This window comes from Zonotrichia leucophrys, chromosome 1A (genome assembly GCF_028769735.1).
Source record: "Zonotrichia leucophrys gambelii isolate GWCS_2022_RI chromosome 1A, RI_Zleu_2.0, whole genome shotgun sequence".
Classification (NCBI taxonomy): Eukaryota; Metazoa; Chordata; class Aves; order Passeriformes; family Passerellidae; genus Zonotrichia; species Zonotrichia leucophrys.
The window spans coordinates 24,644,992-24,669,885 of NC_088170.1; the positions used below are offsets into that span (position 1 = coordinate 24,644,992).

General features: G+C 40.4%; 1 protein-coding gene across 1 annotated transcript in view; it reads left to right on the forward strand.

The window, feature by feature from the left end:
* Positions 1 to 217: 217 nt before the first annotated feature.
* Positions 218 to 24,894, forward strand: part of TPH2 (tryptophan hydroxylase 2) — a 50,070-nt gene continuing 25,393 nt past the window's right edge. The window contains exons 1-8 of the mRNA XM_064701950.1: positions 218 to 468; positions 3,238 to 3,390; positions 5,584 to 5,767; positions 5,876 to 5,976; positions 8,849 to 8,916; positions 15,117 to 15,313; positions 17,052 to 17,187; positions 21,707 to 21,833. Coding sequence (XP_064558020.1) covers positions 364 to 468; positions 3,238 to 3,390; positions 5,584 to 5,767; positions 5,876 to 5,976; positions 8,849 to 8,916; positions 15,117 to 15,313; positions 17,052 to 17,187; positions 21,707 to 21,833 — 1,071 coding nt within the window. The 5' untranslated portion in view covers positions 218 to 363. The remainder of the gene's footprint in view (positions 469 to 3,237; positions 3,391 to 5,583; positions 5,768 to 5,875; positions 5,977 to 8,848; positions 8,917 to 15,116; positions 15,314 to 17,051; positions 17,188 to 21,706; positions 21,834 to 24,894) is intronic.

The following is a 24,894-nucleotide window of genomic DNA, read 5'->3' on the forward strand; positions in this document are numbered from 1 at the left end:
GTGCCGTGCCTTGGTGCCGCGGCGGGGGCGCAGGCCGGCCCGGCAGGCGCAGGTGTGAGGGGAGGGCGAAGGACCCGCCAGGAGCAGCCTCAGGGCGGGTGGGGACGGCGGCTCCGAGCGGGGCCTGCCCGGGCTGCTGCCGGCGTGAGGCGGCGGGGTCACTCCCCGCGCTGCGCTGTCCCGCTGTCCCGCCCCGGCTGCTGAGGTGAGCGGGGACCGTGGGCGTCCGCCTGCCGGCGGCTCTCGTCACCCGGAGACGGGTGTCCCCATATCGTGCTTCCATCAGCCCGGCGGGGGCGTATAAAGGCAGCGGGTGAAGCGAGGCTGGCAGAGCGCGGCGCTGCCCCCGCCGCCGCCGGCCCCATGCAGCCCGCCATGATGATGTTCTCCAGCAAGTACTGGGCGCGCCGGGGCTTCTCGCTGGACTCGGCCCTGCCGGAGGAGCGCCCCGCCGCCGGCAGCCTCGCCGTAAGTGCCGGGGCCGGGCCGGGGGGTCGGGTTCCTCCGGGGGTCGGGTTCCGCCGGGGCCGCTGCTGGGCGGGCAGCCGTGCATGCCCCTCGCTTCACGGACAGGTCAGCGGTCCCTCGGCAGCTGCAGGGGCCTGTGAAACTAACTTTGCTGTCGAATCGGGCCCCGTTCTAAACGTTGCCTTAAAAGTGTCATAAGTAACAGAAAAAGTTTCATGACCGATAGAAGCCTTACTGCAGAAATGAACCGTATTGCTACTGGAATAGTAGAAAAAAGCATCGGGTCCAGCTCATATGGTTTTAAATGCTTGGATTTTTGAAAGCCCTTGTACGCATCAGCAGGGACTGCCTTTTCAGGGCGCTCGTAGGGCTCACAGCACGGTCTGTAAAGCCTTTTTGGCAAGACACCAATCCCGCGCACCCACTCTGCGCTGGTGCCGGTGGATTTGCTGCTGTGTTCCCGCTGCTGCTGGCGGGCAGGGGTGCAGGGACACGTGGGGACATCGTGCCAGGGCGCTGCGTGAGGGGGGATCACCGTGTAGGAGATGGAAATGGTTCCCTGCAAGGTGATGACATGGGTGCAACAGGTGCTTGGGTGGTTTCAAGCATGGGACAAACTTCTGTATACTAACAGGTAAACGTAAGTGTGATTAAATAAAGCAACCTGCTCTGTATATGTGAAATATTTAGGATTATAAAGACTGTGACTCCAGTAAAGTTTTCCAACAGATGAAAATTTTTATCACTTGGGTAAAACTAACAGAGTAGAGGGGTTTGTACCAGTTTAAAATTGGCCGACTCTCCATAGTAAAATGTGAAATAGCCCTATTTCTACATGCTCAGCTTCTATTAAAAACATTGAATTAAAGGGAATAAATTTGTTTTACTGTATTTATATTTGAGTTACTTTCTTCACTGAGTTCTACTGTGAATGACTTCTTTTCCTGAGGACTTCCACTTGCTCCAGATAATTAAGAAACTTTCATTAGGAAAGTTGATCTGTTAGGCATTGTTTAATTATGAAGTGTACTAAAAGTGTACTAATGAACGTGGCTAATAAAATTCAAGTTCATCCTCTTCTACTGGGCTTATAATAAATAGGTGTCAATTTTAGTTTTCAAATTCTTGAGAGGGTCTTTCAGTCATCACTTTGAGTAATGCTCTCTTGAGAGTATTAGGGAACCTGTGATGGGCTTGGAAAGTGTTGAGTGCCTTTGTTTTCCAGAGGAACTGACAGTACTGAGATTCTGGAAAAACCACAGATGCTGTAAAAGCAGCACCTTTGTCACTCCATCTGGAGGCTGTGTGCTTGATGTATGTGAAAAGGACTTATCCAAATCCTAGATATTACTGAAGTTAAAACAAAAGTGACCTTCCCCATAACTATCCCTGGGCAACCTTCCTATCATATTAGGTAGGAGCAGACTCATATAAGTTCAATTGCCAAAAAATAAACATGTGTGAAACCATTAATATATCATTCTGCAGACAAATTGGCTTTCCAGATTGTTTCCTTGTGTTCTATTAAATGGTGAGAAAAGACCACAGGGACTTAGCATGTCCTGTACCTGGTTTAAATGTGGCTGATTTCACCTGTGCTGTGTAAAGAGTGTTAAAGATCTGTTTAAAAAGCTGAATTTTCTGGTTATTTTCTGTAAGCTGCTTTAGAATTTACTGAAGTACAATTTAATCCATTTGAAACATTGAAATAGTATATGTTTTTAATGTATATCTGCATATTTTTTATGGATCATAACAAAGCAGTTAGCATCTCACTGGAGACTTAATTTCTTCAGGAGTAGCAGCCTAAGTATTGGAAAATGCAGGGTGCTTTTTGAAAATCACGGTTGATGATATAAAAATTGTTTATAAAGGCTGTACTGTTGGAATTTCAACAAGGTTTACGCTGATAAAATAACATTTTTTGGAAAATGATGACTGAAATTTTGCTTAAAACAGTCTTGGACTCACAAATTCTAAGAATGTAAGAGTGGCCAAGGATGTTGCAATTTTCTGTATTTTTTGAGCTCCTCAGCTAACTCATCTTTTTCACAATGAGAGCAATCAGCCATTGGAATAATCTCCTGAGAGAAGGAGTGGATTCCCCAGCACTGGACAGTTATAAGATGTGGCGTGACAAGGGTCGTCTTGACCAGACCATGCTTTTGCCAAGAACAGTTGGACCAGCTGATCCTTGAGGTTCCTTCCAACTTGATAGTCTGTGTTGCAGCCTAAGCATTTCTGTTATCGTTTGTATAATCAGCAGAGGTTTTGTTTTCTCAGGATGAATTACATTACATGATAGCATTAATTGTACTATGACGGAGAATGTGAAATTTTGGCTTTAATATTACAACGGTCAATACAAGAGTACAGACCAGTGCACATCTTCATAAACTGACTGGTACAGGTTAGGTAGGCAATATTCAGGTTTCAATAACTGATCTGCAGGCTTTGCCAGTAATTCAGACTGTCCTCATTTGCTTCACATTTACTTCTAATGATAGCATTGCCCAAATAATGCCATCATATATGTATCCCATTTATGCTTTTTCTTAGGCTCCTAATTTTTTTGTATGGCCTCTTATACAATCTTCTCTAGCAGCTGCCTTTAACCTGTGATTCTGATTTCAAGTAAAACACGACCTTTTCTTTCAAATGAAGCCAGGATGAGTTCTGTTCAGCTATTTTCAAGCAAAAATTTATCTTGTGGGAAATTTCTCTTGCCTGTTTTCATGTGAGATGACCGTGTTTTTTATCTGTTTGTAGCTAAACAGATCAAGTTCTGGGAAAAATGACGAGAAGAAAGGGAATAAGGGCAATGGGAAAGGTGAATCTGCATCTGAAGGTGGAAAGACAGCTGTGGTGTTTTCCTTGAAAAATGAAGTTGGTGGATTGGTGAAAGCTCTCAGACTCTTCCAGGTAAAGCTCACAAATCATTTATGCTGGCTGGACTGAGGACAGCTACTGAGGTCAGGCTCTTTGTTGATATCAATCTAATGGACCGTGGCAGGAGGAATGGAGCACAGCTATACTCGCTCTGCAGAACTGAATAAAAGTAACTTAAAATTTTATGGATCATTGAACAAAGCATTTTGGGCTTGTGAAGGATTTTCTGAAATAAAATTTGACAGTGATGCTGATTTTCACATGGTTCACTTTAGGTTTCTGATGTGATTCTCAACACTGTAAATTAGATTTGAAGTTGTCTGTTCAGGCCACAATGAAAGGAGACACTCTCAGAGAGCAGTTTGGAATCTAATACAATCAGGTGATACTGGTGGCAGCCTTTCTTGGTCTTGAAATTAGAGAGACCTTTAAGTGTTTGCAGGGTCAGGGTTTTATGTGTTTAACTGGGATGCAAAGTGTGAGGTATTGGTTCCCACGTACATCTCCATGCAGTCAGTGCTTGTCAGTCAGACTTCTGGTCAGAATGCCTGGAGATGTGTCTGTGCATGATAAAAGTCGTAAGTTGTTCAGTCTGTGCAGTGAAGAGAACGTTAGTAGGTGGCTTGGAGCCTGCCTCTCAGGCCAAACCATCAAAAGCGTGTAAGTGTGGGACCACTGGGTGTTACCAGCCCTCACTCATAGCAGCTGGCTCTGGAAACAGGTTCCCAAGGCTGCTGTAGGTTGCACACATAGATTCTCCAGCCAAGAAAAAGAGGAGAGTTTGACCCACAGGAGGGAGCCTGCCAGGAAGCAGGGTATTTGACAAAAAGAGGGGAAACCTAAGTGAGTCAACAGAAGTTGCAGTAGGAGCTGTGTTTTCATGCAGCTGTTCTCTAAGGGTTAAGTGTCCAGGTGCAGCTCTGGCTAAAATGCTGGTATGGGTTCATAGCTGAAATTCTGGATTTGAACATCTGCTTAAACCCCTTCCTGGGAATAAGCATAGAATGCACTCTGGAAGATGTGGCAGGGATCTCCACCCCCATCCATGTAGTCAATGATTTCAGTATTGCACGAGGGAGTGCAGGGTTTTGTTCTCAACTTAGGGAAAACAAAATTGAATTTGTTATGTGCTTGAGTTGCTACACTGCATACACATTTATGGAGCATGCTAGTGAAAGAACTATGTCTGTATATCCAGAAGTGTAAAAGCAGACACTGCTTGTTGGCTCTGCCAGAGGACACCTCCACCTGCAATGGACATTTATGTAAAATACAGCAGGCAATTGGAAATACAGACATGAATTTCTTCCCATTTGGAAGTCAACAAATGTTTTATTGGCTTCACTGAGTAAGTGCAAGAATAATTGTGAAAAGTAATGGCTAGTTTCTGTCTAGCAAGGAAAAGGAAAAATCAGAGTCTATAGGAGATCAGTCACGTTAAGAACAGCCATCTAATCCAACCTCATGTTTTGAAGAAAGGCTGTCGCTCTAGATCAGGTCAGCCATGGCAGATCATGGTTATCTGTCTCTGCATGATACCCTTGGCTGACCAGCAGTTGTGGTGGGAAAGAGACCCCATAGGAAAATTTTCATGCTAGAAGTATTTACACTGATGTGATGTTTGTTGCATGATTTGGGTTTGATAGGGACATGGAAATAGAGAATAAATTGAGTTAGATTTTAATTATATTGCTGTTAACACTTGCTGTTATTGATAATTGCATCGTAGATAGGTGAGGATTGATATGTGTCTATTCTCATAAAAATATTTTCTTCCTCATGTAGTTAGGTACATCAAGTAGTATGTTTAATAACATCTGTTTAAAGAAGCACATTCAATTGTATTTAAAATAACATTATTATTATGCAAATTTCTAATTAAAATTGCATTAGAATTTAATATTTATAGCAAAGATAAATATAAATTTGCATTAAATTAAAAAAAAGTGTTATACTGTCCTTTGTAAGAGATTGTTTTTGTAGACAAAATGAAATCATTACTTGGTTTTCTTCATTAAAAATAATAATTTTATTTTTACTTTTCATGTAAGTTTTTTTTTTGTCATCAATATTTAATATGTGTCACTAACTAATCCTGTAAATAGAAAAAGGGAGTACTTTCAATAATAAGGCCTTTTACTAACTGGAAAAACTTTCCTGAGGAATGTGCCAGTATTGCTCTTCTATGTATGTCTGTATTTCATTTGCTGTTTCATCTTTCCACAGGAAAAACACGTGAGTATGGTTCATATTGAATCACGAAAATCAAAGAGAAGGAATTCAGAGGTGGAAATTTTTGTGGACTGTGACTGCAGTAAGAAAGAATTTAATGAACTGATCCAGTTGCTCAAGTTTCAAACTAATATAGTATCTCTCAATCCACCGGAAAACATCTGGACTGATGAAGAAGGCAAGGCTGTTTGTGTACCACTTGGTTTAGATGCTGACAGATGTTTTGCACAGGTATCTCCATGATCTTACTCTCCAGTGCATTCAATTTGCATTCTGTCTCCTGCAGATCTCGATTGTGTCCCTTGGTTCCCCAGGAAGATCTCTGAGTTAGACAAATGCTCTCAGAGAGTTTTGATGTATGGATCTGAGCTGGATGCTGATCACCCCGTAAGTGTAACACAAAACTGTCCTGCAGATGATTTGTTGGGTTATTTGCCAGTCCAGTTAAAAGCCTATTGACTGCTGATTGTTTTCACAAGATGAGGACTGGTTTCTCTTTGGTAGTTTCAGTGAATTCATTTTCCTTTTCTGTAGAAAGATACACAGAATTCAGGTCTTCCACTGAACTTATTCAGTGTTTAGCAAGTATATCCCCTTTTGTACTGCTTGTGTTTTAAAAAAAGAAAAGATGTATTTGGCTGATAGAAAGATTTCAAACTTTAGAATTTAGGTCAATATGACCTTCAGTTCTGCCAGAAGTAGCTCTTGGGTAAGAATTGCTATTGTCAATAGAGAAGAAAGAATTATGAAGGAATTATTTGGCACTCAGGCGGTAATTACAAGACAAAACAGAGAAACATGTTCCTGTTTTTGGTGAATGCAGCAAATGGAAAGGTGTCTCTCACTGTTTCTCAAAATCTCCTGACTTTGGTGGCAGGAGACAAGCCTGCATGCACAAATGGTATCTGTAGTAGTGTCAAATGCTCAGTGAAAAAGACAGAAAAAAGGGCTTTGTCATTGTTTTATTTATTTTCACTAATGACTATAAATGTTTAACCTCTGAGTCTTTAGATGGCAGATGATTGCAAGCATTTGTGTTAAAATACTTTCCCTTTCTAAAAATCCAAGTTTCTACCTCGGAATGACTTGACTGAAAGATACTGGTGGTAGACAGTTATATTAATTCCTAAAATAGGCTGGATTAAACTGGTACTGTCAGAAATTTCCAGCTGAAAGGAAGTAGGCAGCGAACTAAGATATCTGACCATAAGACTGTCTTGTAATACAATCAGATTGAACTCTAGCTGTAGATGTTAGTTTCCTTTGTTTTTTGTTGCACACATTTTGTGCTGTGGTGGGAGCTCAGGCACAGATCCTCACCCGTGTGCGCACAAGCCAAATGGAAACCAGCACAAAGATCCATGGCAGCCCCACTGCCATGGTGTCACCTGTCCACATACCGGCCACAATCATCATCATCACCACCACCATCACCTTGCTGGTTCTCAGCCTCCTCTATCACGTGGTAGCCCTTCCCATACTGAGGGCCCATAGTCAGGAAGCACATTCCTGAATCCTGGTTTCTGCCGTGTACTTTTTGATGACAAACTAGGATTTAATTCACATTTTCTCCAAAAGGAAAAGACTGTTGATTATCTTCAACCATTTACCATAATTTGGTTCAAACAGAGGTTGTAGAGACAGCTCATTCCAGCTTTGAGTTTATGGCTCTGACAGGCCATTAGATGCTGTTTTATGTTCTGAGCTGGTACCTTTATTAAATACTTGAGCGCTCTGCTGAAAATTTGCCTACTGATTTACAGAAAACAAAAAAAGACATTTGCATTATATGAATATATATTTTACACTTGGGAGGACTCTTACAAACACAATTTACACACCATTTGTTAGCCTATGCAGCATACTAGATGTTAGAAATGGGGTAAGACCCTTAAATCAGTGACTGGCCTTTGAAAGGCCACTCCAGTTTCCTGCCCTGTTCCTTAGCAGCGGCATGGATGTGCCAGGGGACCAAAGAGAATTACCCTGTTACAGAACCTGTAAGGATAGCACCAATTCAACAGCTTAGCCTTAACCCACTCCATAATTGTTAATGATTTCAATCTCAGTTTCATTACACTTGACAGGTTTTTAAGTCCCCTGTGCTGTCTTCCATCACTTCCCAGGTCTCTTGAATGGGCTTCAGCTGAGTAACTCAACATTTGCCTCAATAGGTATTAAGGAGACAAAGAGGCTCCCCCAGATTACAGCAACTTTTTGCAAGTCAAAGAAGATTTTCTGTGCAGGAGTGGAGGTTTGAAGGCTTTCTGTAGTCCTGTGAAATCCTCCCATACTCTGACCCAGCAGCACAGCTTTGGTTATGGGACAGTAAAATGTCTCCTGAGTTTTATGGAAGTTCATACAAGTATTTCAAATCAAGCAATGTTATCTTTTAATTTGTTTCGGTGTTTTGCATGTCTATGTGAGCACTAAGGAAGAAAGACATTTTAATTTTCAGCATTTTAATTTTCAGGGGGAATCTTAAATGATGCACTTTCTGGGCTACTAACTGGGTAACATAGATAACTCTAATTCTTTTTTGTCTTCAAGGGGTTGGCAGTTCTACTTTGAGAATAGTTTACTCTTCTTGTAGTTCAAACCTGAAGTATCTTTATATTTTATGGATATAGAAGAGATCTTGTTCTAATTTTGAGTAGCTCAAAGAGCTGTAACTGGTCAGCATGTATGTGTTATACAACTCTTTTTGCTCTTAATATGGAAAAGGTGTGAACCTACTGTAGTCCATGAGGTAGAGCCCTCCCTTTGTAACTCACTGGTGCTGGGGGCTGATGGTTCAGTTCCCAATGTGTTGGTTAAGATGGCAACTGCTGAAAAAAGAATCTTCAAAATGAGTTGCATATGATCTTTAGATGCTTGATTCTAGGGAAGAAAGATTATAGAGTGCATGTAGATTATTGTGCTATCCACCTGTGTGTAGATCTCAGTTCAGGTCATAGAAAACATGAGTGAGATAAAATGACAGGAAAAAAGTTTTGCTTTTCAACATCTTGAATGAATGAATGACTGTACTTATGCACAAAACCCTCTTGAAAGAACTCCTGTGGAACTCTGGTAAAGAAAAAAAAAGAAAAAAAAGAAAAAAAGAAAAATCCTTATTTTCTCTTGCAGTCCAATAGACAGTGTAAATCAAAATACAATGCAATTAAATACTAAAGAAACATTTCAATGATTTATTTTATAATTCTTACAGCTAATTTTATGTTCTTATTGTAAATTACTCTCTTCTTCCTTGCTTAAGGGATTTAAAGACAATGTCTATCGACAGAGAAGAAAGTACTTTGTGGATGTTGCCATGAGCTATAAATAGTAAGTACTGGCATAATTCTTCCCTATGCTGCTGACTAGTTAGAATTCATGCTCTACTTAATTCTGTAGGATGATGTTTAACAGTAGACAAAGTCATCCTTTAAACTTTGACTAGTTTAGTGTAGGCTATAAATTATGAACCTGATGCTTGGAATCCCCTTTTATTTTTGATACAGCTACAGGCAAATGAAGCATTTGAAAAGCAAACACTCTCTCTTTTAGCATTTTATCCCAGCAGCTTAAACTTTGGAAAATACTTTACGAATATTTTCGTGCCTTACTGACAAGCTGATGCACTGCTAAATCACACATATCTAGCATCCCTACATAGTTGGAAGAGCTCACTAAACCCCAAAATAATTATCTTCTTTTTGATGCATGTACTATATTGGGCTGAGGCCAATTGCATGAGGTTCAACAGACCAGGTGCCAGGTCCTGCACTTTGGTCTCAACAACCTGCAGTGCTGCAGGCTGGGAGAAAATTGGCTGAAAGCTGCTCAGTGGAAAAGGATCTGGAGGTGCTGGTCAGCAGCATCTGACCATGAGCCAGCAGTGTATCCAGGGGGCCAAGAAGGCCAATGGCATCATGGCCTTTATCAGAAATGGTGTGTTCAGCAGGACCAGGGCAGGAATTCTCCCCGTGTACTCAGCACTGGTGCAGCCACACCTTCAATCCTGTGTCCAGTTTTTGGCCCCTCACTGTAAAAAGGACACTGAGGTGCTGGAGTGTATCCAGAGAATGGCAATAGAGATGCCATTCTCTGGATATGGCAGAGATGCCAATAGAGAAGGGGCTGGAACTCAGGTCTGATGAGGAGTGGCTGAGGGAGCTGTGGTTGTTTTGCCTGGAGAAAAGGAGGCTCAAGGAAGACCTTATTACTCTACAAGTGCCTGTAAGAAGGTTGTGTAAGGTGGGGGCTGGTCTCTTCTCTCAGATAACAAGTGACAGGATGAGAAGAAATGGCATCAAGCTGCACAGGGGTTTAGACTGGTTATTAGGAAGCTTTTTTATTGAAAGGGTGGTTGGGCATTGGAGTAGGCTGCCCAGGGAAGTGGTGGGATTACCACCCCTGGAAGTGTTCAAAAGATGTTTGGATGTGGCATTTTGGGACAAGGTTTAGTGGTGAACATAATAGCATTGGGTAACAGTTAGACTTGGCAATCTTAGAGGTCTTTTCCAACCTTAGAATTTTGTCATTCTATGATTCTGCTGGATGCTGCAAAATGCCATTTATTGGTTTTGCCAATATAGCTCTAAATTTCTTTGAATTTAGTCAGTGCATTTCTGTGTAGTTAGAGAAGCTGGTGGCTTGTCTGCACAAGTACACTGCAAGTGTTTTCTCATTCTGTTTTTTTCCCCCCATTTCAAGTCAGTATTTTCAATTTGCTACAGTCTCTGGAAGTTAGGAAACTTGCTGTTCTACCTACAAACACCTACTGTGTTGCAATTTTCTTGTCACAGAAGCACTCAACTATTTCTAATCCTACTTTAGGTTTTATTTGCAACAGGTTTAAACCCTCATTCTCAAGGGAAAGAACATATTAATTCCATGCTCTTTTCCATTTTCTTTTCTACACTTCTTTAGGTTTTTCATTTTTTCTCCTTTGAGATTTCTACCTACGTGGTTTAAGAATATGAAACGTGCAATTTTTTCCCCACTTGTAGGAGGCACATCCTGTCAGGAATCAAGTCAAAACTGAATTTCTGAAGGTTTTTCAGTATAGGGCTATTACACAGCCTGCAGGAGGCTGGGAGGACAGAAGGGTTTAGTCTGCTTTTGACCATATAATTCTGATTATATTTTTCCTCTACTGTTGTCCCGAGGCAGTAATTAAGCTATGACCAGTCTTACACACGTTTAGGTGCCAGTGTTCTTTCCCCTTTCTTTCTGCCCACAGTGGTATTTGTTTAGCTGGGTGCTCACAGCATCCATCCAGCACACTGAGCTGCTGCCTGCTGGGGCAGGTGTTTATTAGAGAAGCTCTCTAGGCTGCCCAGGTAAGACCTGAGTCTAGCCAGCTTTCAAATGTAAATTGAGATAGCTTTTTTCTTAGAATGTTTGTTTAAAGCTGATTGATTTATTATCTTTCTTTTAGTCTAATGCTTGCAGTGAAGTCAGTGCTTCTTGTCATTTACTGCAGTGTGAAATGTCAAGTGGATCCCTGTGGGTGAGGGCAGGCTGTGTGTGCTCTTAGGCTCTTTCAGTAAGTGGGATAGCTCTCCATTTATCCATGATGGTGGCAGTACTGCTGTGCATTTCACAGCTGCTAACTTGCTGGAAAGATCTTCCTTCCTTCTCCCTCTCAGCTGCCTAAGTGCTGGAAAGGTGATGCAGTTGGCTTACTGAGCAGTAGTTGGTCTTTTGCTTCAAAGTGTGGCCTTTGTTTCCACCCTGAAACCAGAAGAGAAACACCTTTTTGCAAAATAACAGAAAGTAATCCTGCATATTTCCAGAAAATAAAACAAATCAAGGAAAGGAAAACCTTTTCCTTCTTTAGATTTTGAAGGCTTAAAAAATTTTTGCAGGCACGTTACAAAAATGACACAATTCAAAACAGAGGTTATTTGAGGATCAGATCTTGTACTTCAGCAAAACTTGTCAAATATACTCCTTCATTCCACTCATCTTTTCAAACCTTTAAAAGATTGCAAACTTGTCCTATTATTATAAGAAGAAAGAGAAGAAGAGGCTTCAAATACTCTTAGACAGGCACCAGAAAAACTGGGAGACCAGTGCTTAGGGCAGTTATCTAACATGTGTCAAAATCTCATTCATACTTCAGGTCTCCTGCACTGGTTATCCTCACCCCCAGGGATGTGCTGTGTCTACTGGTCTGTACAGTTGGTCTGTCTCTGGGTATCCATGGAGAGACAGCCCAGGGACACAGCCTCAGTATCCTGTTGCAGCACAGCCCAAACCATGCTGAGGAAAGGCAAATCAGCTCAGGGAAAGCTGTGCTGCTACAGCTGGGCTGTTTCTGCTACCCACACTGGGGAGCTGAGAGTTACTATAGGTGTCTTGACACTACATCAAAGTCTTGTGACACTCTCTTCTGGTGTCTAATGACTATTAACTTATTTCCACAAAAAGAACAGCTCTTTTACAAGGGCTGCCCTCCTTGTGGATAAACATCTCTCAGTGTCTTCCAGGCAAGTGACTTTCCTAATCACTTACTGAGGCTCGATATGTTTCTGCTTTTCATTTTCCATTGTAAAAAAACCAACAACCCACTTTTGTTTCCTTAAAAAACCCCAGAGATCTGGCTGCAAGGAATTGGCTCCATAAAAAGTTGAGTTGAAAATCCCAGATCAGCATTTCCTTTATGAATTTCTACTGTTCTATAGTGGTAGATATTTTGCTTTGCTTGAACATGAAGGGGTGTCCGTAATGAAGAGAGAGAGAGAAAAGCATTACCAAGTGAACTTGAAGGAGCAGGTGTTTGCTGGAGCTGGCTGTTAAGGGAAAAGACATGTTAATAGAGCACAGCAGTGAAGATCAGCTGTGTGAAATAAATGGACCAAAAAAGCCATAAAAAACCATATTCCTCCCTCCTTCACTTAGCTTCTATCCTGAAGAGAGTGAAAATGCGTTAATCTTGCTAATTAGTCCTTTGAGACTGATTAGAGTTTGAAAAAGTGTTGTGAAAATTAAATCTGTAGGAAACATATGATGTTTAAGAGGGAATTAATAATATGAGTTGATAGCTCATGACCGTGGCAAAATGGAAAGACCCTATTTTAATAAGAAGAAATAAAAATTCAGATTAGGTTAGCTTGTAGAGTCATCTTAACCACAAGGAAACTGGCTATGCAGATTGGCCATTTCCATGATTTATTGAAATGTATGAGTGCGAGGTGGGTCTTGCATGTTGAAATAAGAGGTTAAGAAACATCAAGTTTGCAGAGGTGAGGGAAAATTGCATAGATCCTCCCACAAGTCTGGCTGTCTTGATTCTCTCTATAAAGAAAACAGTATCATGATCAGCTGGAAATAAGATCAGCTCTCCTAGCCATGAAACCTATTAAGGAATTAATGTTCAGTGAACCTTACTTCAGTACTAATGAATTAATTGGAACAATAACTAAGTTATAAACCTTTTAGTGAGCAGTGAGTAAGCTTCAGATCCTTGATTGTGTTTATGCCTTTCTAGTGACATGCTAGATAGAAACATGAGCTTTTCAACTGGTAAAACATATCTTCCTGCTTGATGTGCCAGTGCTGACCCATACTGGTAGTATCAACAGTAGAGGTCAGGCCTAAGGAGAAGGGATGAGGCTGGGTATTCTGGCAGAAGCAAATGCATGGAGTAGCAACCTGCTTGTATCTGTTGTGTACAGTACAATTCAGAGTAGCTATGCTATGTTTTCCACAAGCTGGCAGGCAGCTTAAGGCTGATGAACTGTTAAGGGAGGAGACAGGTACTAGACCTGAAGGACTCTCTCCCACTGCAGGGTGGGCACAGACCCAGTGCAGCTCCTGTGGATGAGAAATACTTCACTAAAAGTGTTGCAATTCTTGTCATGTCTGCAAAAGTGGCTGACAGGGAACTAGTGCATGTATTGGATATTCAGCAGTCCCTACCAAGTACGAGCACCTCATACAAAGTTGCCTTTGACTGACAGATAACTGCCATGGATCAAAATCCTTTGATATCATGAAAGGCAAGGGGATTAAATGGTAAGTTTTCAATAAAGATGAGGGGACAACCACAATGAATGTAGGGCAGATGATCCTCTCTTGTGCATGTAGGGACTGCATAGCAGCAATCAAATGTGACATGAGGGCTTATTCCTTGTTACCTCGTACAGTGGAGACAGGATTATGAATTGCGCAGCAGCTGCCAGCAAGAGGCCAGCACTGCGGCTCTCCTGCTGCAATGGAGCTGCCCGTGCCTGATGTGCCTGTTCAGCCACTGTCTGTGGTACTGGGGCAGCTGTCTGTGGTACTGGGGGAGCTGTCTGTGGTATTGGAAGAGCTGTCTCTGGTGCTGGGGGAGCTGTCTGTGGTACTGGAAGAGCTGTCTCTGGTACTGGGGGAGCTGTCTGTGGTACTGGGGGAGCTGCAGCACTGGGCAGGGAGTGCCCACATTGCCAGGCCTGTGGCAGGAGAGTGAGAGATAAGGACTGATGGAGTGGAGGCAGATGCTGTGAATCCCTCTGCCAATCTGTATGTTGTTACAGTGCCAGAGAAGATGCCTGAGGAGAAGGCAGACTGCGGAGATTACACGTTCTAGATTGTGAATATTAATTCCAGAGGAGCACTAAAACATTTCAAGGGGCAATTAATGACATGAGGTGATGGCCCATGGCATGTCATGGGAAATTCCTTACAGCTAAATACAAGGCAGTGCAAGTTGGAAGGATCTCTTAGCAATGTTCACACTATCAGTCGGTTTTGAATTAACTGTAGCTACTCAAGGCAAATCTTGGCTGTCAGATTTGCAGGTATCCTGGAAGGCTCCTGCTTTCCAATGTCTGTACATCTGTGCAAGCAAGAGGAGGCAGAAGAACAAGGCAGAATCAAAACAAAATGAGAAATGTATTTAAAGTTTTCCTCTAGGCTGAGCTGCTGGCTCTGAGATGAGCTTTCTCCTAATATAATCCTGCATGAATTCAGGGTTCTAAACATATCTGGATATGTAAGCAACTGTCTAAGCAATAAATACACGTTTTTGAAATTGGATCCGTACATTTCTAAGCATCTATGTAATTGCCTAATCTTGACCCAGCATTTGATGCCGTGTGAATATTATGTATTTTAAAGAATGGATAGAAAATGCAGTCTGTTAAAGGTCTTACTCAATCTACATGTTAGACTGAATCAGGATCTACAGCCATCCACTTGCAGAGGTACCAGTGGCAGTAAGTGGAGAAATATTAGTCTGGTATAGGAGTATGGTATTCTTATATGGTATATAAGAAATCCATCTTTCTACTATGACATGTAAAAAGATTAAGAAGCAATGAGATTGCTTAGAGAGAAACAATTCTTAAGGAAATTATAGAATACGTACATTGTAACATGAAGAAATAATTCTAAGGAAGAAGTGCCAAGATGTCAATTAAAAATAGTTCAAATAGTTTTAATAGTGTCATTTGCCTTTATTTAAATAATAATTTTTGTGGAAATATTGCTATTTACAATCTACCTACAGTCTGCTTGTATTCGGATGTATTTTGTGCTTCTTTTTCCAATAGTGGTCAACCCATTCCAAGAGTGGAGTACACAGCTGAAGAAGTTAAAACTTGGGGAGTGGTATTTAGGGAACTCAGTAAACTCTATCCCACCCATGCTTGTCGTGAATATTTAAAAAACTTTCCTCTGCTGAGCAAGTACTGTGGATACAGAGAAGATAATGTGCCTCAGCTGGAAGATGTTTCTGTTTTTCTTAAAGGTAAGATTCATATTTGATTTATCAATAGATATGGTTTCATGAAAACACTTTTTTGTTATTATGGAGTACAAAGCATATTGAACGAAAAGACTCAGAGCACTGTCAGTGGCCTTCAGTTTAGACTGAAGTATCATTCTGGTTTTGGTGTTCTCTGTGGCAGTGTTTTTGGAGTCAAGACAGTTTTATGTAGATATTTGCAAGTATGAAACGGAGAGAAATTAATCAGCTGCACATGTGAAAGCATGATGTTATCTTGTACAGGGCAAAACCCCTTCGGTTTGGTGGAAAGAAAACCTGAGTTAGTGACAGATGGGGGCTTCTGATAACTGCACTGGGCATCCCCCAAATATCCAGGCAGGAAAAAGGGGGAGCCAAATGCCAAGAAAACTGAATTTAAAGAGGAGGGCAGGTTTGACACACTGTTGTGTAGCCTGATGAATATGAGGCTTTCCTGAGTGCTCGAGACTACATGAAGCTAATCCTTTTATTTGTATGTGAAAAAGATGTGTTGGACACAGTAGGTGATGTGGTGCTTCTCTTTCATTTTTTAAGGATCAGTGTATTATATGTTTAAGTTCAAAAATAAATTCTTATTTTTAATTTGTAAATTGGAATGTAAATGTAAATTTGTAATGGAAATGCAGCCCATATGGACAATGTGGTAGACATGGAGATGTTTTTAGCTCTGGAGGAAAAGCCACCAAAGAGTTAATTTAAGAGTTTAATTTCTCCTCAAAGGTCCCTTCAGCTACATATATTTGTTTCTTAAACTTTTTACTCAGGAACTAAAATATTATAAAGGCAGGTGTTTGAAAAAAAATTAAACAACTTATGTGCTGGTTAGAGAATAATTAGCCAAGCATTTTGTCCAAATATATATATATATGGACAAGCTAAAGGAAATAAAGAATTTATAACGACAAGCTTACTTTCCTCAGCCTGCACTTCGTCCATAATTCTTGTCTGTGAAAACCTGCATTTGCTAATAGCTGACTCATTATTCTTTGAATTTGATTGTGTCCTTCTGGGTCTCTCATGCGACTGAGTTACAGTCGCTAAGGAATGATACCAAATTGTACAGATTTTTTCTCCCTAGCTAGAAATTCAAAATCTCACACTTGTTTCAGAAATATGTTTTCAGACTACATAAAGCAGGTAATAGTACCTGTTGCAGAAAAATTTGAAACATTGTCCTGTAAAAACTTTGAAAGAATAAAGAATTAATTTTTGAGAGAAACATACTTTTTGAAGTCACTGAATCTGAAACTGTTTCACTCTGGGACTAATCTGAAAAAAGAACACTGTTAAATATTTCACTGAGGAACTTAAATATAAAGATCAGTATTTTATTGACTCAAACATATTTGTTCTAATCCTATTCTGTTCTGTTAGTTTTTAGACATATTTTGCATATTTTCCAATATGGAAACTTCTCTCCCATTTGGTACCGGACAAAAATTTTTGTTTTTAAAATTTTAAGGACATCACTTATGGTACCTTAGCATTTTTTTCTAGACAAAGATATTCAGACCAACTTTGAAATACCTCAAGCTGTTTTCATTATACATATGCTAGCAATGCAAAATACTTCTTGCATGTAATAATTGAAAATTATGTCTGGTGATCATCAAGATTCTTAGTGTCACGCTTCTGGTAGAATAATTAGCAACAGATCTGTCACCAGAAAGGGATACAAAGATCAGTGTAATGTGGCCTTTTATAATCTCTCTCCCTTCAGAGAGGTCTGGCTTCACAGTGAGACCAGTTGCTGGATACCTGTCTCCCCGTGACTTTTTAGCTGGCTTAGCCTACCGAGTGTTTCACTGCACGCAGTACATCCGGCACGGCTCCGATCCCCTCTACACACCGGAACCGTAAGTGCTGCCTTTGCTCTAGCACTTAAAAAATATACCCACCACTTTCTTAAAGGAACCAACTCAATCTGGCAAGATTGAAAAGAGGAACCTTTTTACAAAATGTGAAATTCTTCTTACACTGTTGATGACAAAATCCTGCACATTGGCGAGCCAGAATTTAATTCAAAGACTTTTTTGTTGACTTTTTACAAGGGTCTTAAATAACTGGGTTATTTATACAGTGGGTCAGAAATACTATTTCAATTAAATTTCAGTGGAAAATGGAGTTTTCACCTAGAAATTTTTAAAAAGTGTCTACAATTTTATTTTCTGCTGGGACAGCTAGAAAGAAGTAGTGAAAAAACCTAAAACCCTGAATATTTTGAAAAAAATCTGCTTTCAGAATTTTAATTTGATCTTCTGTCTTCCCATTTTTATTTCATTGGAGCAGGTTGCACAGCTGAACTTCATTTCTCTCCTATAACACAACACAAGCAAGACATGGAGCACTATTTTCTTACCAAGAGAGAATATTAGATATGTTACAGGGAAATTATGACAGAAATAAGAAACACTTTAATTATGACTTTTATGGAACAGCATTGCAACTTTTCCAAAACACAACATTGCAAGTTAGTATGAAATATTTTGGTATATGGTCTTTTGATTAAAAGTGGGGAAAAAGAAGATCAAAGAGATTGTATCTCTTGTCTTGTGTTATAGATGTTGTTCTGTGCAGTAATAGCAGAACAGTACCTGTCATTTAGATAATGTGGAGGTAGTTTTACCAAAGGTATCCTCTGATCCTGTAACCATAGGAGTGACATTTTTTGCAGTGAATCATTCATCAGACAGTTTGCTTGAGATTGTAGCTGTGGTTTATTCTGCTTGGACTACTTTTTTGATTTTTTTCCAAATTTACACAAAGGATTAATACATATATATTCAGCTCCAGTACTGTAAACATTTGGACTCGTGCCTAAGTTTTATTTCCTGAACTGACTGCCGAAACAATGGAGTAATATTTTTGGACATAAAAGGTTTAATGGTGCTGCAAACTAAGCTGTATCTAAAAACGTGGTAGCTTTATTCTGGCAGGAGTCACCAGATGGTGCTGTTAGACACTTCTCTACCTTTCTCCTCAGCATCTGAATGTGGCGAAGTACTTGCCTTGCAGAAATGCTCTGAGGCTAGCTTTGTGTGCGTGTTTCTTTTGGAAAGGAGCTGGTGATCCCTGAAGGAATTCAGTCACTTCTATAACCTCTGTAATTAGAACTTAAATCTCTTAAATTTGTAGGAAAATTGATAGAATTGAAAATTTTGAAAGGAGGGCTTGGATGGAAGGAAGGGCTGAAGTTCTTCGGGTCTATTTAAAAATATCTGTAGATATTTAAAAAAATAAATGATGCAAGGAAAGTACCAGGCTTTGCATCGATGATTTCCTTTCTGTGGGAAGCCAGTGTTTCAGGCTGCAGCATGTACCAGTGTTCAGCAAAAGAATGATGATGTTTATTAACTTAGTACAAACTAGAAGAACATTTTCATCTACTGATAAGAGATTTAGGTACAAAACTCCAACAGGATAAAGGCAATAACATCTTCCAGGAAGCAATTACTTGTGTCTGTGCTTTTTGTGATGTTCTCTGGTTCATTGATTTGTGTATTTGAGAGCCCTGCAATTTTCAGGATGCTGCTTACGCTCAGAATTATGCAGTAGATCATAGCTGATCCTTAGTAGTAATGGCAGCTGCTTCTTGGGTAGCCTTTCTGGTCATACCGTTTGGGAAGTCACTGAGTAATAATAACAGTTGAATTAGAATGAAGATTTTTATTCCTTATTTGGGCTGAACTTAAAAATACAGGTTATAGTCTCAACCTACTGGTTCACATTAGTTGAGTAATGTGTACTGACTACCAGGAACTCCATAGGAAAATTTTGACAATCCCTTTTAAAATGTGTTTAGGTTTCTTAGCATAACATAGAACACACAGTGTTACCAGAAGTGTAGAGTGAAAGCATAATGCTTTTTAAAATCAATGCCAAAATTAAGTTGACTTGAGTGGGGACAGCTCTTCATCTTCTGCAGTAGCTGCAATGCCCTGAGATCTTCTGGTTGATATATGGGGCCATAATGAGCTTTGCTGCCGGTCCTGGCTGGTGAATGTTGCATTTCAATGATATAAACCAGGTAAAAAGGCTCCCTTTGACTTCAGTGGGCTTTCCGTCAGATTTAACACCCGGGCTACAGAGCTAGATACAAATTAGAGAGTTCATTTGGTTTGATCTGTATCACTACCATGTGCATTTTAAAACATATTTCTTCCTGATTTTAATTATGTTTCTACTACATTCACAGAGCTATGTAGATTTCTTCTGCTTTACTAACTAATTTACTTCAAGAAAAATCTTTTGCTCTGAAAAGTGCATTGCAAATATCTTATTTTCTCTGAGCAATGTGTGTGAATAAATTAAAGGAACTTAATTATTTTCAGAATAAGACAAAATAAAAGAATCAGCTTTGGTAGTTAAGCAAAGAATTATATTGTTTAGACTATCTATAAAGGACCAGACTGGCAGGGAAGTCTAAAAGACTCCAATGACAATCCCAAGTACTGGTTCATGTTTCTGCCTGAGAGATTTTGTGGTTTTGGGGTTTTTTTGTTCATATTCTTTTTGCTTTAAGCTCCCCTCTTTGTAACTACACATTCAGAATACTACTTTGCATTGCTTTAATGGAAGAATCTACAAACTAAAGGCATGAGAGAAATATCTTCTGCCTCCTCATTCTTTTCCCCTTGCCAAGAGAGACAAGTTAATGGGATTAGGCTTTGTCTGTTCTCATTTTGTCTGCAAGAGTGGACATAACAAAGGCCATGTGTCCCAGTGCAGAACTGGGAATAAGTCATCTTTGCTTATTTCTTTCTGGGGCTTGTGGCTTCAGCACAGGAAAATAGAGAGGCATGCACTAGCTCAGGTGTCACTAGTAGTGGTGCTGCTGTAGAAACCTGCCTGCAGATGAGTGTGCTTACCTGGAGCCAGGAACTTGGAGCCAGCTTCATTGTTTGCTTCTGCTTGAACTACTGATACAAAGCTAAGTATAGCTGAACTGGTGGAGTGTAGCTCAGATGCTCAGCAATTAGTGTCAGCCTGCTTGGTGGAAGTAAGAATTGGTGTGCTGGGCTTCCACAGAGTGGGCTTTGTGACCCGTTTTTATGTTGGAAGTTGATGGTAGGAGAAATCAGGTTCCTCCAGTGAATTGCTTGGTGCTGTGAAGTGGTGTGTCTGTCAGACTGCTAACTACATTTCCCAGCTGTCCTTTGCATTGTTAGTGACCTAAATCTTGTAGGAGAATACAGAAAAAAATGTTGTGATTGGAATGGAATTAATTAAAGAATTAATTAATTAGTTTTGATGATTATCCAGTCAAGTGATGCAAACCACCAACTTCTATTTACTATTATTGGTTGAGACTTCTTGGTGACAATACTGAGTAAGAAGACTTTAAATTATACAGAGGGTTGTTTTTCTGTTCATGATTTATCTGAAATGTCATATTCTGTGACTTTTCAAACAAAAATAGTTTATAAAAGACAAATTGGATGATTTTGGGTAGAAGGCAGAAAACTTGATGTTTTCTCCCTGCCTTTAAAGCATTTGTTTACAGCTTAGGATAAAAAAAACAAAACAAAAACCAGAGGTATGTCTTGAAAGAGACAAAAGCAAAGGAAATGTCAGATTGGATTTTTAAAGTGAACTTTACTACCAAGTCCATTATTTCCTGTGAACAAATGCAACAAAACTTTCAAAATTGTTTGAAAGCTTTTGTAGATGATGCATGTGCACTTCCGTTAGCAGTTTTTTGTACACTTATGTCTGCACTTTGTCATGACTAACAATGCACTTACAGATGTGAACAGCTGTTCTTTTTGAAATGACTTGGATTCTCTGCTTTTTCTGAAATCTGCTTGCTGAAAAGTAGACTGCATAACAAAAGTACCCAGTAATTGCAGTAGGATTTCATGACTAAGTGGGAAATTAGGCACACAGAACCCTCTGTAAATACTGCCCCATATTTCTGGGGACAAGTGGCAAAATGTTTGATGTGGAGCGCTACCCAATTACAGAAAGAGGAATGGACAAGAGGAAGAGGGAATGTGTTGGATTTTGATTAATGTAGACAGAAAAGCTGAAAACTGTACTTGTGGGACAGCTGGCTTTCCTGGGGGCAGTTCAGTCTTCATGTCACCAAGTCTGAAAGATTGTAGTGATCAGGCTCTTCCACTCAATCTGGAAATGATGAGCAAATCATGGAACAGCTGGGGTTAAATGATGTATAATCTATTTAACAGAAGCAAATATGTGTGTTTCTACCTACACATAGAAACTGTATACACAGGGAAGAACTACACTGTAAAAACCATGTTTCATTGTAAGGTAGGAGTCAGACCCCTGTAAAATGCCTTATGTTAAATTAATTATGGAATTATTATGGTATTAATTTCTGTAATGACTCTCTTTTCATTTCCATTCCCTTAGGGATACATGCCATGAACTCTTGGGACATGTGCCTCTACTTGCTGATCCCAAATTTGCACAGTTTTCACAAGAGATAGGACTTGCTTCACTGGGAGCATCTGATGAAGATGTTCAGAAATTAGCCACTGTGAGTCAAAATCTTTTTGTGCCATGGTCTCTCATCTCTCCTCCTTTTTATCTGATGAACTGATCTGCATTGTCATATTAGAGCTGACTACATTTTCAGGTTCCAGATAACTGTGGTTTGACAACCACAGAGCTTTAGTTGTTTTTCCACTGTTTTTAAGAAGACCAAAGCTGATCACACTAAGTAATCAGTTTCAATTTTTATTTTCCATAATCATCAATTTTCAGGACTAGCTGAGATGAATTTTTTCTGCTTCAAGGTGCTGGAAATGAGTAAGAAAGGTAAACTTGGAAAAAACCCAAAACACAAAACATTTTGATGTGCGCTCTGATCTCTAGACTGTTAGCTCCTCCACAGGTGGCCACTTTGGCTCTTGGCACTGATATTTCTGTACTCACTGTTCAGTTTTGCAGCTCTTAATTGTATTCCAGTGTGTGATGGATTTTAAGATGACATTGCATCCTTGCCTGCTGCTCCCCTTGGAGAATATGTAGTTACTGAGCCAAGGCTGTGCAGCAGTAGATCTAGATCAAGACCAAGTGCCTCAGCCAGCAGCTGGGAGATGGATTCTCTCTTGCATCAAGTGAGCCACAGGCCAGCAGACAGTGTGAGCTGTCTGTGTGTTAAAGCTGTTAGGTGCTGCTGAGACTGGAGCCTTCATGACCTTTGTGAGAGGAACCCTGTCAAGCTGTGATGACTCTCTGCCCCTGAGCACCTGTCAGCCCTGCTCTATTGCCATATTCCAGTAACTGGGATGTAACTCTTTGCATGGTGACATGGATTAGTGACCACTGGTCTTTACCACTTGCTTTGTTCAGTTGTTTTGACTTACTGTATATTTCCTTTGGTGGTTCCTGTTAAAATGTATGTGGCAAATGATTTTAAAAATTATATTGGATTTAAAAACTCCTCATTTATAATGCTCCACATTTAAACATTTTATCTTCTGAAAAATTCTGTGAGATCGAGCAGGGGAATTGGTTACTTTAAAATCTTGCAGCATACTGCTGCTCTTCTATACAAGTACAGTGGAGATTTAAAGGCTTGGAAAGAATTGTTGGATATGGAGTCAAATTAGGTTCAATTAAACTGCAGAAGTTTTGGTGCACAGTCTTAGAAGAGGCTTGCAGTCCTATCTGCTAAAAAAGGTGTTTGTACCCCTTTGTTTGATTTGAATCCTGTTTGATTTGAATCTTCTTGGTCCTTCCAGAAGAAGCCACTAAATTTAATCAAACTGTGTTCAGTCCTTAGTTAGACAGGCTCTGTGTCTTGATCATGGCCAGCTCCTCTCATACAATGCTGTGTGCGTTCCTTGTTTTTCTAATGGATGTCTGTGGAGAAGACACTGTTGTTTGTATGGAGGAATCATGAAAGCTGAGTGTGTATTTCCACATTTACTTTCCACATGTACACAGGGACTTAGTAGGAAACTGACCCACCTTGCCATGCAGTCTCAGGAGAAGCTACCTAACTGGCTGTCCCTGTAAGTATTTTGAGGAAAGGGGGTATGCCCAAATATTTCAGCCCAAAATAACCTCAGATGACATGGGCCTGTTGCAGTGGAAAATGTTGGTACTGGCCTGTTTGGGTAGAGATATTAATATAAAGTGGCCTCTGAATATTATATAAATGCTTGTACTCCTCCCCCTCACAGAAGTTCCCAGTTATGACTGACTTGTCATCTGAACAATGAGCTGCTCCTGAATCATAAAGCAAAAAATAAAAGAAGACAGCTGAATCACTTTCCCTTATCACACTGAGAATCTGATATCTGAGTCAAAGCTGATTTCTCCCCCCATGCTGGAAATAGCTCTTTCAGGTGGAAGAAACATTTAGAAAGAGTCTGGCGGTGTTTTTCTTTCTAGGAGCACAATGAGGGGCTGCACTCCCCTGGGGCAGATGCTTGACAAATGTGGAGATGTTGCTTGCCCTAAAATGTGCAATGTAAACAGCCAACTTGAGAGCAAGTAGAAAGAATACCTCTCAGTGGTGAGGGTGAGGAGGCCAAGAAATTCATTCAGCTGGGCACCAAATGTCACCTGAGGTGCCATTGACTAACTTTTGCAGCATTCAGTCCCATTTCCATCCTAGATAAAAACCAGACGCAGCAAGCTGAGAAATGCCAGCCAAGAGTCTTAACACAGAAAAGCATTGCAGGTTCCAGAGAGGCGACTTCAAAGTAAATAGAGAAACGAATGGAGAGACATTGTGCATATTAATGAGCTTGAATCAATATGCCCAAAGCAAGCTTGCCATTAGCCTGACCTGTTTCAAAAGATAGTGACATTAAGTGCTGAGCCATTACAGGGAGGACAATTGCATTAGGAAGAGAGGAAAACATATCTTAGGAATTCAGACCAGAAAGAGAAGAATTATTACAGGTGATTTCATAATCTTTTGCTCCATTCTGCTCTCAAAAAACACCGTGTATCAGCTTTGATAGATCTGCTCTTTGTGCCCTGCCATGAGCTGCAAAGGAAATGTCTGATATTTTTGTCTCTGCAGGGCTGACACACTGGATGTAGAGCAAGCTGGAGCCTGGTGCCTGGGCAGAGTAGAAGTGTTTTGTAAATTGCAATTAGTCATGTCTGTGCAGCCCCATCGAGGGTAGGAATTAAATGGGAGAGCATTGCAGGGGCCCTGGTGCTGGCCAGCTGGAGGGAGAAGAGTGGCTGCAGGGGAAGAGAGCTGAAAAGGCAGTATGCAAGTCCCCTTCATTCTCTTGGGGTCTTGTAGTCAGATGTGGGAAAGAATAAAGGAATTGTTTCTGCTTTGTTATGAGAGTGGAATACTGAAAGAGCTGAAAGACTGTCTTTGTAGCGGTTTGTTGAGGGATTCCATTTTCATTAAAAATCTTTTAGGAGAGTAAGAAAGAGGAAAGACACAGACAAAAAAAGGTGATGGAGATTATGTTACTGAAACAAAGCAAAATATTTGCACCAGCCACTTCTTTTCATGGGGTGTGGTATGATGCAGTTCCTGGTTGAGGAAATTCAATATTGGCCATACATGTATTGGTTCTAGTTATTATCATCATTGTTACTCATATCTTGTCCTGTTC